The sequence below is a fragment of the Pithys albifrons genome, chromosome 8, assembly GCF_047495875.1.
Source record: "Pithys albifrons albifrons isolate INPA30051 chromosome 8, PitAlb_v1, whole genome shotgun sequence".
In the NCBI taxonomy this organism is placed as follows: Eukaryota; Metazoa; Chordata; class Aves; order Passeriformes; family Thamnophilidae; genus Pithys; species Pithys albifrons.
In genome coordinates this window covers 33405482-33425824 of record NC_092465.1, presented here as the reverse complement: position 1 = coordinate 33425824, position 20343 = coordinate 33405482, and the positions used below count along the sequence as shown (strand labels likewise).

General features: G+C 40.5%; 1 protein-coding gene across 1 annotated transcript in view; it reads left to right on the top strand.

Annotated features, from left to right (window-relative positions):
• The first annotated feature begins 784 nt into the window (after positions 1–784).
• Positions 785–20343, top strand: part of FAM171B (family with sequence similarity 171 member B) — a 36047-nt gene continuing 16488 nt past the window's right edge. Inside the window, exon 1 of the mRNA XM_071562426.1 lies at positions 785–1050. Coding sequence (XP_071418527.1) covers positions 873–1050 — 178 coding nt within the window. The 5' untranslated portion in view covers positions 785–872. The remainder of the gene's footprint in view (positions 1051–20343) is intronic.

Here is a 20343-nt window from a genome sequence, read left to right as displayed (position 1 = left end):
ATATTTCTCCCAGAGAACAGGAGGAACAGGGGGGACCTTATTGCTTTCCACAACCACCTCACAGAAGGGCACAGCCAGGTGGGGATGGGCTCTGCTGCAGGCGACAGGACGAGAGGACACAGAATCGATTGGATTGGAAAAGACCTCCGAGATCATCAAGTCCAACCCTTGCTCCAACTCCAGTCCATTTACCAGATCATGGCACTCAGTGCCACGTCCACTCTCAGTTTAAAAACCTCCAGCGATGGTGAATCCACCCCCTCTCTGGGCAGGTTGTTCCAAAGCCTGATTACTCTCTCTGTAAAGAATTTTTTTCTGATCTCCAAGTTAAATCTCCCCTTGCACAGCTTAATCCTGTGCCCCCTCGTCCTATTGCTGAGTGCTTGGGAGAAAAGATCAACCCCCACCTGGCTATTAATTCCCTTCAGGTAGTTATAGAGAGTGATAAGTGATGAGCCCGCTCGGCTCGGCTCGGCTCAGCTCGGCTCGGCTCGACACGGCTCGGCTCGGCACGGCTCGGCTCGGCTCGGCTCGGCTCGGCCCTGCCCTGCCCTGCCCTGCCCGACCCCGGCTGGGCTCGGCTCGGTCTGCCTTGCTCTGCCCGAGCCCGGCACGGCTCGGCTCGGCTCTGCCTGGCTCTGCCCTGCCCTCCTCGGCTCTGCTCTCTCCCTTCTCCCTCTCCGTCTCCCTCCCCTGCCTTCACTGCCCCGCCCGCTCTCAGGCTCCGCCCTGGCACGTCTGTGGGCGGGCAGGCGGGCGCTGCCGCCGCCGCAGTGCCGTGGCCGGGGCCGGCGGAGCTGCCGAAGCCGCTGGAGGTGCCGGAGGTGCCGGGCCTCCCGCAATATGCCTCCGCTGCCCTGGCGCTGCTCGCCATGCCGGGCTCCTGCGGGCGCCTCTCCGCGCTGCTCCTGGGGCTGGTGCTGCTGATGGGGCCGCCCCCCTACCCCGTCGCCGCCGCCGCCCCCCGCCCGCAGCAGCAGCAGCAGCTTCAACCGCAGCCTCAGCAGCAGCGGGCAGCTCTGCCCGGGGGCGACCCCGCCGCGGCCTCAGGTACCGACCCCTGCCCTGCGCCCGAGACGTGTCTGTCCTGCCCGCGGCACCGGAGCGCTCTGTGCCGGCCCCGACACGGAGCCGCTCGGCGTGGATGGAGAGGGACCCGTCCTTGGTGGCCCCACGGTGGGCAGGGATGTCCCCGGGGACCGGGCAGTGACCTGGATCGGGATGCGCCCTCGGGCATCGGGAGGGTGGCCTCGGGTGATGGGAATCCAGGGATTCCTCTTGGCTGGCAGGAGGCACCGCGGCAAGGTGTCTGTGTGTACGTGGACTATATATATAATATTCAGATATTAGTTTCTATATAAATGTATATCTCTGTAAAAATAAACCAACTTATTGGCATGCAGGCGTCTTGAGCCTGTCAAATGAGTGATGAGGCTGATGAGCTCATTTGTTTTTGCATCCCATCTGCAGAGTGAAGAAATACATCATTTATCCAAGAGTATAAAAATAACATGCTTTTTTCAGTATTAGGCCTTAATATCGTCGAATATGTGAGGTTACCCCTTTGCAAAACTAAAGCAAGTGATAAGGTGTCTGTTCTGACATCTAGTTTAAAAAATGTGTATATTCTGAAGTTTAGTGGCTCAAATTAGGATAAACCCAGTATTTTTCTTGACATATGGTCTTTCACCAAAGAATTTCAAGATGATTTCAAACATGAATTATTTAAGACCTTTTAACACCAAGGCTCCGTTTGGGCATATCACTGGAGCATGTTTCATTTTTAACATATATGCATGCTTCTGTTTCCAGTTGACTTCAAGAAGGTATAAAATGTGCTTAGTTTTAGGCATATGGTTAATATTTTGCTGAATTGAAGCCAATTTACAAAGCTGCCAAAGTATGTGTGTTAATTAGGAAACAGAATAAAAGATATTATAGTATTTGCTTGTAACTTCTTAAAGATTTGGAACAAGTAACTGGATTTGATAGAATATGAGGCGAGTTAATTTTTTCCTAATGTACTCTTAAAATGCCTTGGTTTGCTTTTCGGTTTCTTTCTTGTGTAGGTTTGGTTATAGGAGTTTGAAGAAGGCACTTTATGAGCATCTTGCTTCTTGTTTTTCCTTTCAAACTGATGATTTTTTTTACTTTGTTACTTACCATACTTTTAGTAGAATATACCATTAGTCACCAGCAAACCCCACTTAAAAGGCATTGGCAGCATTTCTAACTTATACAGTGAACATTTTGCTCATTAAAAATTGAGAGGCCAAAAAAAAAAGAGACAGTTTTTGTAATTCAATGCTCCTCTTTGGTTTCAGGTATTGATTTCTTTTCAAGAAGCTCTGTTACCTTATTGCCTTCAGCCCTGGCCAAAGTCTTTGTTGATATCTGACGTTTTGATGCCAGTGCTGTTGGTTTGCTGTTGTTGTTGCAGACCCACATACCCGGTTGCTGCTGCTTTCTTTTATTTGCTTGTTTTTCTTCACAGGTTTTGAGATGTGAGAGTCCAGACGTGTCATACAGTGCACAGCTGTCATGATCAGTCTTAATTTATGACTGCTAAAAAATATCATTTGAGTTGGTTGTTATGCTTAAATACAATTAAAGCTTTATTTCACTTGTTGGCTGGATTCTAAATGATCTTGATTAAATTTTTCTCTTATAAAAATCGAAAAAACCCAACAGTAATCTTTTAAGAAATTAATTTACTACTATAAAGCTTTCATTATTCCGGAGAAGCTGCTAAGCACCTTTGTTTTTTGTAAGGTATTTCCTTTCAGTAAAGCATGTAAGTAATTTTTGCTTTACAGATGTTTTTGAAAATTTTTATAAGAGCAGCACTGCATATATATATATATATATATATATATATATATATATATATTTAACAGTGTCGTTTTACATGGAAGTACCATTTGATGGTTTATAGCTGAAAAGTAGGCAGGATAAATGGCTGTTGCCTTTCCAGCAGCAGACTGGCAGCAGAGTAATCCCTAAGGGAAATGCTCTGAAGAGGCCACTCCTGCAGCAGCTGCAGGTCCTGCGCTGGGAACTGCCAGGCAGGCAGTGGCTTCTGGAAGTAAGGAGGAGTCTGGCTGGTTTTGTATTTTTGCACTGTTTGTGACCCCAGTGTTCCTAAAGCACAGGAGGCTTATCCTCCTTAACTAGGGAAGGCACAGAGTTCACAACCTTTTGTCATTTGACGTTTGTCCCTGTATCGATGTCCCTGTTCTGTCGAAACTAATTATACCGTTTTACAGATCAATTCCCTCCTGGATTAACTGACTCCTGCCAGTGTAATTATTGTGCTGCCTGAGGAGAGATGCTGAAGTCAGCACAGCTGTGGGTGAAGGTTTGGGGTGTACTCAGCTCCTGACATCTCAGTGCAGCACTGAGAAGGTAGTTTGCACATCATCACTGAGAAGGATTTATTTTCCCCTCTGTCTCTTCTCCCTTAAAAACAACTGCTAACTTACTGCTGCCAAGAGAAATAAATTCTTAAGACAAGGCAGAGGACATGTACAAGAAGGACCCAGTTCATGGAGTTACTCCAACTTGTGTCATCTAACAGATACAGGTATTCTTCCAAGTTTTAAGAAAAAATAATAATAAATTTGGAGAGAGAGAGAGACAGACAGACAGAAGGGAGACAGGCCTGTCTGTTTAGGGGAGTGATTCCTGAAGTGGAGAACCTGCCTTGATTTTTCTTTCATCATAGTGAGTTTCTCCATTTTTCTGCATGGCAGTTTAGAAATCTGGACTCTCATGTTCAGGAGCAATTGAAGAGAAGTCGCTGAGAACTTTAAATATTCAGCATTAAGGCCAGCAGGCTTGAGCACAGAATTCAGTAAATTACAGTCCTGGCTTTGATCCAGGTAAATCCGGTTTTGTTTTCCATGTTCACTTCTCTTTATCTTTATTGAGATGCTTTCTTTACAGGAGCTGAGGGTTGTGTTCTTTAATGTTCATGGGATATTCTGATGTGGTGCATTGCTATTCTCTTTATAATGCAGATACTGTGCTATAAACAGAGCAGAGACCACTAATTGAATAAGTGATACTTATCTGCAGCAGTTCTGTGGCAAGTCTGACAGGTACTGAATGAACAAGATGCTTCTGTAAAAATAAGCAGTTATGTAAATGGCAACTGTCACATTATGCACAGACAGCACATGGGATGGCATACAGCATCTTAATGTTGGACTCATTCATTCCATGTTGAAACCTGAAATTAAACTTGGAGTTTGTTTTAAAATAGGTGTTGTTTCTTCAAGTTTCTGACATATAACTGCATATTCTCTGTTGTGGGTAGTCGCCCATATCTTTTGTAATCTCAGCATGAACAAGAAAAGACTTGCCATGTTATTTGTTTTAGACCATTCCCAATCTGCCTCACATTCCAGAATTCAGGGAAAAATTCACTTTATTTGTTTGTGTGTGGTTTTTTTTTTCTTTTAGGCCGATGGTTTTGCATATGATGGGAAGATTTGCTTGGTTCTGTAGGGTGAAATTCAAAAGCAGTAGCAGCTAACAGAATGCTGAACAAAGGAGAGGAGGAGATTGGAGTGGCTGTGTGTGTATTTATGGAGTTAATTCTGTTTGTTGAGACAGATGGGATAAATATGTGATTGTTGACAAATCCAGAAGAAAGTCAGAGATTACTTTTTTACCTGCTGGAGACAAATATACCGTGTGGATGCTGCCTGTGGAATTTCTGAGCCCATTTCTCAATACAGTCTGTTTGCATGTGGTGATGGGTTGCTGTGTACTGCAAAGCCATGTTAGAGACAGGACATATCTAGTTAAGATTTTTCTAAACTCTTTTGTAGGTTGTCTTATTTTCCCTGATCATTCAAGAAGGAGGAAACTTTCTCATGCTTCCTTTTTTACTTGATACTGAAATATTTCTTTGACACATCCTTGTGTGCTGACTGACTGCTTTTCTAAACTTGGTTTTTCATGGGTTTTGCTGTAGAATGTTTTTCCTAGTAACTTGTGTATTGGTGTGTAGTTGGTACTTGGGTATTTAGAGAAGCGTTTGGTTTTCATACCTTGTTATATTAAGCTGGATTTAAATTTGAGCAATAATACATAATAATGCAATTAAAAAAACCCCAAAACATAGTGTAGTGTGACTGGCCTGTTTGGAACAATCTTCATAGTTTATTCTCTCCATAGTCACTGGATTGGGTATTAATATGGAAGCAATAAATCCAGTTTTGTTTTGGAACTTTTGTTGCACTCTGATACCCCAGGAAAATGACAGAGGAGTTAAAAGCTGTACAGGAGATTTTTAACATTACAGTAAAGAAGGAAATTCAGTAATTTTCACGGCTGAGTGATTATTTAGGATGCAGTTCCTGCTCAGGAAGCCAGGGCTGGCTAACTAGGACTTCTGGTCAGAGCTGGCATTGTTGGATATAACCAGCAACACAGCCTTCTTATCCTGTAGATGTTGGGATATAATTGGTGTCAGACGAAAGGTTTATTTTCAAATTAGAAGTGTTATATGCACATCCCAGCAAAATGATTTAATGTAAGCAGCTAACTCCATTTAAGCTCAAAAATGTCCTTTGATTTCTTGTGCAGTTTTCTCAGGATTCCTCAGCCTTTGGGATTTACAGTAGTGGCTTCTCAACTAGGTGAGAAAGAATGCAAGACTGAGACTTGTCCTCATGTACTGGAGCTGATGTTCTTAAGTGTCTTAGTTTTCTTTGCTGATCTAAGACTTAGTAATGCAACAAAATATCAGGAAGGACCTTAGGACACTTGGAGGTGATAAAGCATCTGCAGTTTGAAATAGAAATTAATAATAAAAAAGAAATTGTCATAGATTCATGTGTTCCATTATTTGGGTCACTCTGGTGCTAAAACAAGTAGAAGAGGAGCTGAGGGTTTTCCATGGTAAAGCACACATGAAAATAATAAGTAATTTTCTATTTTTCAGGAAGAGACTTGATATAAATATGAAGGTAGAGAGGAGTTCTGAAGTGGCCTGAGATGAAAGCTGGCTGTTACTGAAGCTTGTAATACATTATGCAGCATCGTGCTCTGTCCTTCAGAAAACCTGACTTCAAGAAACGTGCACTGATAGCTCTCATTATAAAGAACTAAGAGACAAGGCCAAGGTGTTTGAGCATTCACTGAAATCTGACCCCCAGTTACAGGGTGAGAAGTGGCAGGAAGCAGGTGAGAAATGATGACAGGAAGTTACCTATTGCAAGGTGGTACTTTTCACAGTTCTTATTTGTTTTGCTAAAGTTTCCTTACTTCTTATTGATCTGTTGGCAGAGAATATATCATCAAAGGCCAACTGCTATGTAAAAACATTCTCAGAATTCCTGTCAGCCTGAGAAAAAGGCAGGTTTAGGATTTGAAATGCAGCTGCTATCTGGGTCAGTGGGGATCTGTAGCATGCTGTCTCTGTGAAGTGGCTCAGTAGATGAAGCCTTTGAAGACAGAGGCAAAGATCTGAGGGGAAAGCTTATTCAAAATAAACTTAATTCTTGGCATGTCAAACTTGGAAAAACAGCACAGGTTACTTTGTTGTCTTGAAATTTGCATATTTTTATATTGCTATATCTTTCTGTAATGAATGGGGATTCGAGGCGCAGAGCAAATGAGCCCTTTTTGTTACTCCTGCCATTGTCTTTAGTTCCTAATTCATAGATCTCACATCTAGTGTGCTGTAGGAGCACCCAGGTCCTGTGATCAAGAATTTCATTTTCACCATAGGACTTGGTGTAGAATTGAGTAACTCTTTAGTGTTCAGTAGTATGAAACTATCAGATCAAACTCCTCCTACCTAATTCTAGCTTGCCAGAGGTGTTCTAGCACACCTCCTGTGTGCTCCTGAACTGTCACCTTCTACTGTCTACCTTCTTGTCATGTCTGCAAGAAGTTGTATTCAGCAGGTTTCAAAGCAGCTATTACAGTTCTTGCTTTGCTTTTCTGGCACTAGTTGTAGTAGAGAAAACATGAGGTTTGAGAACACTTCTCGTGCTAGCACACATTTGAGGGGAGGATGTGAGTATGCACAGGTTTACAGTCAGTTGTAGGGAAGTGTATTTGCTGAAAGAACCTCTGCTGGGGAACTTGAGAGTGGAAAATTCAAGAGAATGACTTCATCTTTCAGGGGTCCCTAAGCCTGGTGTTTAGTAAGGGACATTTCACTCAAGCTGTAACTCTTCTTCTCTGTTGGAATAGGCATTCCAGATCCATTCAGCAGCAGGGAGGGTTCCTGGGAAAGTGCAGTATTTCCTAATTCTGTCTGAGGCTGCAGCACAGGCAGAGCATGTGCTCGTACAGCCCCACCACACCTCCCTGTCACATCTACAACAGGGACAGTCTGTACAGAGTCACCTTTGGTGACTTGGTTGTCCTGTCATTTTGGGAGGGCTTTAGATCAGGAAGGGATGGCTCTTAGAACTTACATATGAGAGAGCACATGTTGACAGCAGTGTGAGCAGGTTCTTGTGAATGGAGAATCAGCATCAACAGGAATAGCCCAGTGTGTGTGGGAGACCCTCCAAGGTGTCAGTAACCTTAACATGGCCTCTCAGGCAGTGTGCAGGGCTAGTGTGTGGCACCAGCAGTTCTGTCCAGTACAAAATTCTATCCTGTGCTGTGAACTTCACAAGCAGTTGTCAGTTGTTTGTAGATGATGTGAAGAAAGTCTCCTTCTCCCATCTAATCTGGACCAGCTCATGTAACTTTCCAAATGCTTCTGCTTGCCCTCTGACTTGTGAGCTTACTATACATTCTTGTAAAGAAAACAATGACACATTTACAGTTCATGGTACTTGCATGGCATGACCCTGGTGATGTGTGTCCTTGTCTGATGCAGCTCCTGGAAGCCATCCTGTGTGACCTGCTGGGGTTGGCAGGCCTGGGTACTGATCTTCTTGCCTGTCCTAAGGGTCACCAAGTGCAGGCATGAATCTTTATTGTTTCCTCTCAATTTCTTGTTCTTCTTTCTCTTCCCTGAGGTTGTGATTATGCTTCATCATATGGACTCAGAGTCTCTGCTGTGCACATTTGTCACAATGTGGAAATGAGAGAGTTGAAGGAGACAGATTACAGGGTCAGTTCCTCCTGCTGGACTTCCCGCATGACCCTTCTCTAGAATTCTGCATTTACTGTTGATAGTGCCAGGGACCTGAGACAGTGGAGTCCTACCAGTGGAAGAGGCAAGAGGTGGCCTCACTTTGAGATTACATGAAAATGTGGTGTGACTTCTGGTGGGTCAGAGGGTAAACAAAATCTTGGTCTTCTACCTTCTGATTTTCCTTGTCCCCTTTGGAAAACTCTGTTTGTTTTGATGTGGGTCCTACCTGGACTATTGGCAGCTATAGCAAGTTAAGCTGCACATGGTGGCCAGATAGCTGTGATGGAGAATGTTGAGGTTTTTTTGTGTGTATTGAAGCACACAAAATGATGCAGTGCTCATAGATGTGAGTGTGAGGCACCTCCTGAGCATGTGCATTAGGAGGTCATGAACCAGCAAAATGCAGAGGATCCCAGAACCACTTCAGCATGTGCCCAACACAGTGTGGTTAAAATGCATTATTGACATGCCCACTGCACCCCAGAGGTGCTCTGGGGTCTGTGCAGTACCATTCCATTAAGGAGAGCTTCAGCCTGTCCACTGTGTGTTTGCTGGAGCGCTTTTGCTACATGCAGGGTGGGTACAGTGAGATCAGTTGGAGCACTGACCCATTATGATGCAGCTTGTTTTGGAGGAAAGAGTTGAATTTAGGTGGGTTATGGCTTTTGTGGGGTTTTTTCCTTTTTTTTCCAGTTTCTAGGTGGTTCTTAATAGTTCATCTGCCTCTTCTGAGATGTTTTGCTGTATTCAACATGCTTTTATTTCTCATGAATCCTTTACCTGCCTTCAATGACTGACCTTTCCCAAGTGCAGTTTACATGTAGCTTTCAGGTTTCATGTCGTAAGTTGTTTTAGTTTCAGGTCTGAGCAGCTCTTTCATTAGTCAGAATGATTTTACTTTCAGAATCATGGCTATTACTGTTTTCATTCACTGCAAGTGTTCTTAAGTAAGGCCATGCTAAATAAAATACATCTTTTCATCCCATTTCCTTAATGAAGCATTGAATATGCACAAGACTGTGAGCCCCAAATTATCATACGATGATGATGTCCTAGTAAAACATCCAGCCAGATTTGCCTAGTGTATTAAAACTTGCACCTGAAACAAAGCACAGTCAAGTGAATATGAACTTTGTTGGCTTTTCTTTCTGTGTTTTCTGTGATTTGAAAGTAGCTGAGGATCTGGAACTGTGGGGGTGTTTAGGCTCGAGGGAATATCGGGAGCATTTTAGTCCAACGTGATCAAAGCAGAGCTGGCACTGTATTCAGACCTGGGAGCTTTTTCCTGTCAGGCCATGAAAGGCTTCAAGATTGGAGAACCTCTGGACAACCATTCTGATGATTGTTTATCCTTAGAGAGAAAAAAAAATTCCCTCATGTCCAATCAGATAATTCCCTGCAATTTGTGACTGTTGCCTTTTGTTACCCTGCCCTGTGTCTCGACAGAGAACTTGGCTCTCTCTCTCGGTCAACTCCTGGGGACTGGAAGGCTGTTTGTCAGATCCCCCAAAGCCTTTGCTTTGCAAGATTAAACAAGGCTCATGTCTTCATGTGCTTTCCCCTAATGCATGTAAATGAGAAGGAAGTGGAATTACATCCTCTGCTGCAGATTTGAGGCTGTTTTATAAATATGATGCATACACTTGGCTCTGTCTGTTGGAATAGATACTAGTGTGTAGCATGGTTATGGAATTTGGCAAGACACCAAATTTATTTATTATTAACAACTCTGCATGGGCAAGGCTCCCAGATGAAACTGATTGGAACATTCTCGTGTAAGTTATTTTCTGTGAGGTAGAAAATCTGGTGGATAATTTGTCTGTGCTAATGTGAGCCTAATTAGAGAAAAGGTCAGTGATGTCAAGGTAATTGAAAATACTGGCCATTTTGCTGGGATGAAAAAGGAGGTGCTTGCCTTGTCCAACTATTATAGACTCTAATGGAATTATAAAATGTTTGTTCACATAATTGTGCAAAATATTTTTCCTCTGTTTTGAAGTATTTCATTAAGTGACTGAAGAGGAGAAATGAGTAGTTTTATGTTGGGTAAATGCAGGACATCAGTAGAGTGTGATTTTGAACAATAAAAGCTGTTAATAACATGAATTAGGCCTTGTCCTATATATCACAGGATCTTATTCCATTGTTTCTGAGAGCAAGGGAGAAAACTTCCTCTCAGTGGGCTGCAGTAGAGATTTTCTTTGGATTATGGACCACTGATGTTGAGAAAATCCCCTAATTAAATTGAAGAGAATAGAGACCCAGTGAAACATTTGTGAGATCCAGCACAGTTCTGATGCAGTGTTGGGCAAAAGAATCTGTCATGGCTATTTGCCTCTTAATTAGTTGTCAGGCTCCTTTTCCCCCCTTTTGTGTTTTTGTTGTTTTTTTCCTAAGCACAGTATAGAAAACCTGTCTCTTGACAAGTCTGTCTGCTGAATTCCTCAGTGTTTCATGGAGCAGAATGTCTCAGAAATACTGAACTGGATTTGTTTTCTCCAGTCCAGTTGGCACAATATCAGAGGTGCTGAATGAATCTTGAGTATTTGTGGGGAAGAAAAAAGTGTTTACCGTCCCATTTTTAGTCTTGGTGTCAATAGAACCATTTTCATCATCCTAGAAAGGTTTCCATGGTGCTAAGTTGTTTTCCAGTTACTCCCTATGGGGCTTTGATCTCTTGCTGAGAAGGAAGAACTTGTGTGTCTGTGTTGGTGGGGTTTGTGCTGGAGACAACACAGCTGGTGGGCAGCAGGTTTGTCCCTAGCAACTGTCCTTTAGCTGGATCCTGGAGCACTTTATGTGGTGCTGAGCTGTAGACAGGCAATACTGGTTCCAAAAGCAGTGGCTGAGTCATTAATATATTCACTGTTGACATTTACCTGGATGGCATCCATGTAGGCAGAGGAGTTTTATTATTGTGGTGTACTCTTGATTCAATTGTTTTGCTTTATCTTATATCTGATTTGGCAGAACTTTCTCTTTTTTAAAGTCTTTTTATGGCATCTGAAGAATTTTACTTATTTAAAATCAGTAGGACTCTGCAATCATTTTTCTAATACCTGAAGTCCTATTTATTGATTTGTGCTTTTTGATCATTCACTGCATGAAACTCAACCTCAATGAAAATTTACATATGAAAGAGACTGTATTTTATTGAGTGCTTGTTTTGTTCATGCAATATGGATTTCCTAACTAGTGCATTAAAAAATTCCCATCCCACCTGTACAGACCTAAACTTGTCCTGCAGACTTTGATTTCTGTTTTGTCCTTATGTGTCTTTACCAATGGCCTTCTTCCAAGGGGATAAAGATCTTTTCCTATGGGTGAAAGATAGAAATTGCTGGAATGTTGCAAATGCCTTTCTTTAAGCAGTAGTATGAGATTTTGCAGCTTTAGGGGAAGAAAAGTATATTTTCAGCCAAGAACAGTAGCCAGTGTGTTATTGAAAAATATCTCTGAGTGCAGCAGGAGTTCTCCTTTGTGATCAGTGAGTAAAGTGCACTGATGTCTGAGTTACTGGTTGGTTGGTTGTGTTATGCCACAGTTTATAGACACGTATCTGTCTTAGGGTTTCACAGCATTAAATGTCATGTTTGAACAGGTTACTGCTTTTTTAAGCTGTGATCTTTTTTTCCCTTGTTCTACCAAATTAAGGAGATGTTTGAAACTGAACAAGTTTTTTTCCAGCTAATTCTTCTCACTAACCCCCACTAAGAATTCCTTAAGATAAATCCTGTACCTAACCCGCTAGGATAAAAAAAAAAGAAGAAAAAAAAATGATTCATCCTACAGAATACTGGAATATTCTTCCTGTTCAAGTATATTGACCGTTAAAGGGTAGGTTTGACAGATTGTTAGAAATTCTGTATAAGAAGTGATCTCATTTGGTCAAGGAGAAGATGCTGAATGATTTTTTTTTCTATTTAAAGGTTTGATTGTAAAGTTTGAGTGGAAAATGCATGTTGTTTGCTTATACTCTAATAGGCACTTGCCCATTTTTCTTGAGGGTATATAATATAATGTGGGTATTTAAAATAGCATATTTAAAATAGAGTATTATGCAGATTTTAATTTTTTTCTTCTGTACTTTCCCCCCAGTATTCTGTAGTAAAGTGTGAATTTTTAATATTCTTTCTTTTCATGCCCTCAGCTCTGATGCAAGGTAAAATGGTACTGTCAGTGATTTAAAGAAAATGAAAGAGCAGCATTACAGGTTTAGTATTAGCCAGTAGAGTACACTGAAATGAAAAAAAATAATCTTATAATGGCCTCAGAAATGCCTGGGGAAAGCTGTTCTATTTTGTAGGATTCAGGAGCTCTTAGTTATATTTACTTGATCATTTAAATCTCTCTCACTTGCAAATTTATCTTAATTTTAAATAAGTTTTATTTAAGATTTTTAGTCATGTAAAATTCATAATTTATCCCACTTGTCTAGAATTAGAGGAGACGATATTTAAAATCCTAAATAAGTGAAGCTGTGCAGACTGCAGCATTTCATCTTGTCTGCTGCCTATCTGTCTTGCCCCAGGAAGATGAATTTCAGCTTCAATCTTGCCTAGTAACCACAGCTCTGACAACCAGGCTGGCTGATTCAACAGAATAGCAGCAAATAAAATGCAAAGTTGCTATGGTAATTGTATCTCGTAGGCTTTATTGTATCCTCTGAGTTCTGTCTCGGGTGGTGAAACAGCCTGATTTTAATGTCAGTTGAAGGAAGGCATCTAATGGTGGAAAAACGTCTTACAGCTACTCACCAAATAAGTACCTTACAGCAGGCACATGTTATGGACTTAAAAATATGCCAGTGGATATTTTTAATGACATTTGTATGATGTGCAGTGTTAAAGGAACACAGGACAAAAATACTGTCTAAGCTTCGTGGCTGCTTTCATGTCTGAATTTCATAACTCATGCTTAAGTAGCCCATAAAAGTATGTAAAGCAGAATGCCCATTTTCTTTCTATTTTATACATCTTACTAAGAGCCCTTGGAAATGTTTGGGAGGGCATTCCCACGGGATAGGTGAGTGAGTTGTTAGCAGCTTTATGGATTAGCCTGGTGACATTCTTGTGTAGTTCTTATGAGCGTGATCATTCCAGAAAGGTGTTTATTGATTATGCAGCAGTAATCATGAAAGATACAACCTATAATGATCTGAGGTTTTTTATTGATTTTGCAGGACCTTAATTTCATCAATATTTGGTTCCTGTCACCATTTGTGGAATGATTATTTTGCTCACTCAGTTTCTCTATGCATCTGGTCTGAGACCTTGATTGGAAGTGTAACCATTTCTAGTGGGCGTACACAGCTGTTGGTTATGGCAGAGGGTTGTTTTCACTTAGTTATTTAAATAACTCGTTAAATCAGTCCATTCCTGTATATAACAAATCTCTGAATTGAAAAAGTTGAACTGTTAATTTGCCTATGCAATAGTACAGAGTCTGAAGTCTGAGACCACCCAGATCATAAAATAATCTAAATCCAATAAAATAATTGGCAGCATTAAAAGTTTGCATGTTTTGAAATGTGGTAATTTTTTTAACATGAACTCAAGATAATGCTGCTGTATCTGTGCAAGCATGTCATGGAATGAGATAGCTGGGATGCAGTGCAATGTCTGTTGGAAAGCAGTAGGAGTGTCTGAAATCTTTCTCATCTCTGAAGAATTAGCTTGTGCTAGGCAAATGTCACATCAAAATGTGATTGCTCGAGTTTGCCAGTGTTGAATGTTGGCCATATTTAGTCCTGACTAAATTTAGTCTTTCAAGTCACTTCTGAATTTGAAGGAACTGATTCCAGAAGTTGTGGGGAGAGCGGTTTGTTGATTTACATTGAAATAATGACAGTTAACTACTTTGCAAGTTTTTTTCAGTACATATTAATGAGGCATAAATTAATAGTTCTCAACTAGATTTCTATTAAGATTTTTTGTAATTTTCTTCATCTCCCTCTTCAAAAAGCAAACATTCTGTTCCTCTTGTTATTTCCATAAGATTTCTGTTTATATATGCCCAAACATATACAAAATACAAGCCCTTGAAATATGTTGGTGTAAAAGGAAAGTAATTTTTCTGTTGAAGTGAAAGAAAACAATTGTTCTGCTGAAGTGAAACAAAGTGTTGTAAGCTAATTTAATTAGCAACTTTTTTTTGTTTGGTTGGTTGGTGTTTTTTTGTAAAAGCATCAGCAAAATTCAGTGTTAATTGTCTGTAAAGAAATGGTGCAAAATCTATAAATACTTGTGCTGGGAAAAATCCTACAAGGTATGAGTGAGAGTCAGTTTCTTTAGTGTGTTGGTTTTTATTCTGTCTTAATTTACTTCTCTTTGCTGCCAAAATCCCTTTTAAAATGGACAGCAGCCTTGTAATTATCTGTAAAATAAATTAACACTTGGTCCTGTATGTCAGTAGATGGTCAGCTTCTCCACATTGTCTGATACATTTTCATTATAACATGAAACTGGGTTTTGAGTCTATTTTGAACAAATGAATAATTAGTCTTTGACCTACTAATTTACTTAGAACCTTGATGTTTCTCTAGATCATGTGCTGATTTGCCTGAGGCAATCCCCTGCAGTTTTTCACTCTATTGGATTAGAAGTGTCCCTTTAAAGTGCTCATCCTGAAGGGTTTGATTCAGTGCATTTAATTTCATGTCATACATTTATCACTCTTTTTAGTTTAAAGCTTGTGAAAAAACTCATCTGTAGAAAAGTATTGATCTTTCTTTATGATCAGGGATCTCAGGGGCTAAAACATTACAGGGACTCATCATCACAGGGATTACTCCAGGATGGGATGAACTCTGGGAGGAAGGAGACAGAGCAGAGCCCTGTGAAGAAAAGAGGACAGTATGACAAGCGAGAGAGTTTTCAGAACACAGTGAATGAGCAGAAGGCAGACATGTTTTTGTTTGTGATTACAGCAGATTGTTGGGTTTACATCTTTCCCGCACTGCTGTTTTGTTCAGCACTTGAGACTGAGCACATCCCGTTGTTTCAAGAGCTGCATCCCAGCCTTGATGTGAAACTGAGAGAGCAAGACAGCATGTGAGGTGTGTGTGTTCTGAAGCACTTCTTTTGGCTTTCCCAGTAAGGGTCATCTGAAGACTGTAGTTTGTGCCAGAGTGTAATGTCAGGAATGAGCTTCTAGTAAATAATTTCCACTTTTTTCTTACCCGTGTACAGGTGCTTGAGGACTCTGGCACTGTGGTCTGTGTGTGCCTATATGGTAGTGAAGTAAGGAAGTGTTTCTCTCTGTCTCAAATAATGCTTTATTTGAAGCAAATATAAAAAAAAAAATGTTTGAAAACCTCTCAGAGTGTTTTTTTCCAGCTAAAGCTCACCAGAGTAGCCTGATGGGTGACAAATCTCCTGTGTAGGTAACAACGTGTTCAAATTTTTTCTATTTCTAATCTGTTACAGTTTCTCTTGCCTATGAAGCACCTGCTTCCTGAAGACAGGTGGATCTGACTACATTGGGTTAAACTGTCTCCTGTAAAATGACTGTAACAGCCATTCTCTGCAAAAGGCACTGCTTGTCCCCCCCCAGGATGTAACCTTAGAGCCTTCATGATTGAGGTTTTGTTGATGACTTCTGTGGAAATTGGACCAGAAATAGGGCAGTTGGGAATGCTGTGGTGTCCTACTTTCCCAGACCCTGTTTTGCTACTTTGTCCTTGGAATTTGGTAATGTGTTCAGTGTTGCTGCAGAAATTTTTGCCAAAGCTCTTCTTTTCAATATACATGCTAATGTTTGATTTTGCATTAAAATATATTAAGGGAGTGCAGAGATGCAGAACTGCACTGTATAGATGAGGTGGATTGTCTGTTCCTATAGAAATGCAGCAAATACTGGTTAGTTCTGGGCTCCAGTTCATTAAATATTTAATTTTTACAATACCTTTGCTTTGTCTAAAAGCAGTTTTCTGTCAGTCTCTAGTTGAACATTATTGACTAGCATCCCTGACATGTGGCAGTAAAACATCAATGTTTTTTCTCCAAAGTGCCTTTCAAGGAGCAGCCTGTACTCACTTTAAAATTAGATGCTGCCATTTGGCCTAAAGGTCAACCTAAACGAGGGCAAATTTTGGCTATTTGTGCTGTCTGGGTCTGTCCTTATGCACCCCTGTTCTTCACCAGTCAGTTTGGAGTTAGAGTTGGTTCCCTGACTGAATGTTTTGACACCAAAGTGATTCTTGTGTTGCAAATTTAACCTTCTGCTAAGTGCACGAATGAAACTCTGTCAACTATTTGTCAACTTTGAAGTGTTTTTCAGACAAGTGGAATGATTATATTTGTTACCCTAAGTGTGTGCTGCTCTTATCTAAATCTAAGCTTCTCTTTTCCCAAGAAACTGATTTTTACAGCTAGTTGGGTATTTGCTGAATTTCCCCAGACCTTTAGTGAACAATATGAGGTTGTTTCTCAATTCAGTCAGAGGTTGTTGAAAATAAAATAGGTAGATTGTATTTAAAAGTAATTAGTAAAGACGAAATTTCCCAGGGCAAAACATTTGTTGTGTGTTTTTTTACTTTAGTAGTATTCCTATGCCATAATTTTCTGCTGTTTATTTTATGCTATTATTTTAAATAAGAGGAACAGCATATAAGTGTATTTATAATCACTTTTTTAAAATGAAATATTCTATTACCAGTTTGAAATACAGAATTATTTGCATAGAGTTATAAAAGTCTTTTTATGTGTATGTGCTCATCTGTATTAGGGTCTATAAATTACTGCATGGAGTATGACAGGATAAAAGAACAGCAATAGCTAAAAATTGAACACTGCATTTGGCTGGAGGGTTATTAATTAGATTTGCAGGTTATTTGATAACTATGAGAAGCATAATTGAAAACCGGTCAGAGAGCTTACCCTGGTATCTGACAATATCTGTCACAGTGTAGCCATAAAGTAGTTATTGGAGTTTCGGGGTCACCTGTTATATCATGTTAATGCACTATGCAAGGCAGAAAAATCTGCCCTGTGTCAGTGCTTTGGGCATTAATAAAGAACAAAGGTAACTGCAGACTGAGGGTGAGGAAGGCTTGGGTGGGCATTAAATCAGCCCCATAATGTCTGGACGTGGATTTTGCATGAGGTGTAGCAGGATTTTAGTTCTTCTAGATATGCTTTTGTAGTTTGGCATTGGCATTACTGCAGTTTTAAGGAAATTTTAAGATGTAATGATTGGTTTTTGTGGGCAGGAGGATGGATCACTCTTATATGACCTTTTTTTACTAAGCCAGATGTGTGTTGACTGTAGATTATATGTTTCACTGTTTTCCACCCCCCATGGCAATATCCATTGCAGTACTGCATGTGTAGCAAAGCCTGATATTCTTATAACATGTGATTTTTTTTCTTTACAGGTCAGTGCACATTTCATATCCCTAATTGTATTAAGCTAAAAATTATGGTGTTCTCTGAATGTAAAAGAGGCAAAAAGGGTTGTTCAGTGAGCTGAGACCAAGCAAATTGCACAGCCCACATTTTCTGTGGCTGGTTAGAGGGGAGGCTGGTAGTGCTATGGCAGTTTCCATAAAATACATATGTGTGTGTGCCTTTTCTGGCATGGGTTTAAACATCTCTAGGCATGGGTGAGAGGAATGTCCTCTGAAGAAAGGAACTAATGAATAATTTAATTGTAGTTACTGTTCAATCCATACGATAATTGCTTAATTGGGTAGTTGTCTGTGTGTTTGAGAAGAGTAACTGCTTTCTGCAAGGTGCAGAACTTCTTTGGCTGTAGGAACTTAATGACAAATAGGAAAAAGGACTTAGGACTGGGTTGCAGAATGTGTAGGAATTGTTCCCAGGCATTGCCTGGTGTGTGTTTGTGTGTTCGCTGCCGTGTCTCACCGTTAATGACACGTGTAGTGTGGAATGTGTTGGTGCCTATAAGGTCTCTGCCCTTGACCATGTTAATTAACTCTCACATAAATGGTAACAAGATGTCCCACTTATCTGCAAGTAATAATTAAGAAAAATTAGATGGGGTAGAATAGAGATTTTTCACACTGTTACTTTTGTACCCAGGTTGCAGTTCCAAGCAGTTCTTTGGCTTAATTCTGGGGTATGATTTCTGAGTTAGGACAGGGATGTGAAGCCAAATTCCAGGTATTACGTGTTGTTGCTCAAAGAAATAAGGTGTCATTTTACTGGCCATGATGTTTCTAAAGTAGCTAAGTGTGGTACAAGGTCTTGTTTCCCTTTGTCTAAATACCTGCTGCAGTTGTAGGAACATTTTCAGCAGAGGTTGTAATGCTGTAGCAGTTGGTATTTCCAGTGGACCTGCCAGAAGAGGAATCTCCCTTCCTCTGAGGCAGCACAAATCAAATTAGTGAAGACTGAGTTGTTTCTTCTAATTGTGGGAGTTCTGTCAAATCTGTTTAGTACTGAGATACAGCTGACCCACTTGTATTTGGCACATGTTATTGATCAGAAAAAAAGCACAAATTTCATCTGTTGTTGAGTTTTCAGCTTTGGTTTTGTTGAACAGATAACCAGCAGTTTATTTTTTCAACTGAAATATTTTTTCAGTATATTTTATTGTGATTAAAATATCTGATGGCAATCACTATCATATTTGAGACTTAAAAGTGTCCTTAAGGACTAGTAAATTAAGATCCTTGTGAATCAGATGTCATGGGTGTTAATATGACCTTGTTAATAACTCAGTGCCATTAAATGTGTGATAAAAATTTGCACATTAAGTGCATACAAGGTATGTCAGGGGGTTGGTTTGACGAGGAGGCTGGTCAAGAGATATCAAGTGTGGAACGACAGAGATCAGGGCTGTAGGACCACCACTGCACACACAGTCTGAGCTTTTTAGGACCTTATGATTGTTCTGCTTTTAACTAGGCTGCAATGACTATTCTGCTGTAGGATACTCTGGTACATTCCATTTTATACAGAACAACAGTGAACGTGACTGTGGAGGTGGAAAGTTGTTTTTGTTGGATAGTGACTTTTTTGAAGTGGGATTTTTCACGTATCATTCACAAGTGTTTGCATAGACAAATAATGTGTGCTCATGTCTTTTGTGCTGTTACTGGTGAGGAATGGAAAGAGCCAATTAAACAAAAGTCTTTCCAAAATTATTGCACACGAATTTCAAGTGATTTGCTGGCAGAGTATGTTCTGGTTGATACTGGAAAATCCAAATGATTTGCTCGTCTGTATTACTTGCAGGGAGAGCCCAACTCCCAGCCATCAGCGTACTTCATCTTGTCGGGAAGACTTGGGTTAGCACAAAAGATAAGGCCAAAAGCACTGAGAGCCAGGGATAGAGTCTCCTTTAATCTGTGTCTGAATATTAACGGGCGTGAAGTGAGCATTTTTCACTCGAGTAGCTGCTGCTTCGCATGTGACAGTCACACCCAGGTAGGGACTCTTGCACGGGAGAGCTGCGTCTCAGTAACCCCCCGGGATTTCAGTCTGCATTTACTGCCGCACATCTGCGTCTTCCCAACACCCTTTCAGACAGAGCATCGCTTTTGGGAAATGCTGTGACAATTTCTATGCCCATAGGAGAAGGAAGTAATCAAAGTTGAGCTCGTTAAAAGCAGCCAGTGATACTTGTCAGCTCACTATATGAAAGAATGAAAATAGTACTAAGCTTTCTACAGTTTCACAGGGATTTGTTTCAACCCAAAGGTTCTAAGCAAGTGGGGTTTAATAGGGCTGTAACTGAAGATGAGGGGAAGAAACGTTTTTGCACAAAACAAGCTTTTAATTTACTAACAGTTGGAATAGGACTGTAGCAATTGCCCCAACCCCGATTTTCTTCTGTTAGGGATTTTGTTAGCAGGAAATGGAAAACACACATTAAAAGTAGGGAATGATTGAAAGGAGGTGTCTTTCTGAATACATTCTAGGTTTTATTTTTTTTATGTCTTAAGCCAAAACTTTTTTATGACTTATGACCCGTCTCTTTTTCTCCTGACGTGATCCCAGCTATTAAAATACTATTTCATAACAGGGAATTCTGTTATTGGTTCTTACTGGCATGAGTTTGAATTCTGTACTACTGAATTTCTTACTTTTTAAATACCTTGTGATGAGATATTCCTGGTTTCCAAGTGATGACTGGGTAAGAATATTGTACACAGTCTGTTTTTCCTCTTTAGTAACCTTTTAGCTTGTCATTGGCCAAGGGCAGATGATCTGTTTGTCAAGTTTTGAAAACCACTGGAATGATGCTCGTATGTGTGGAAGTGG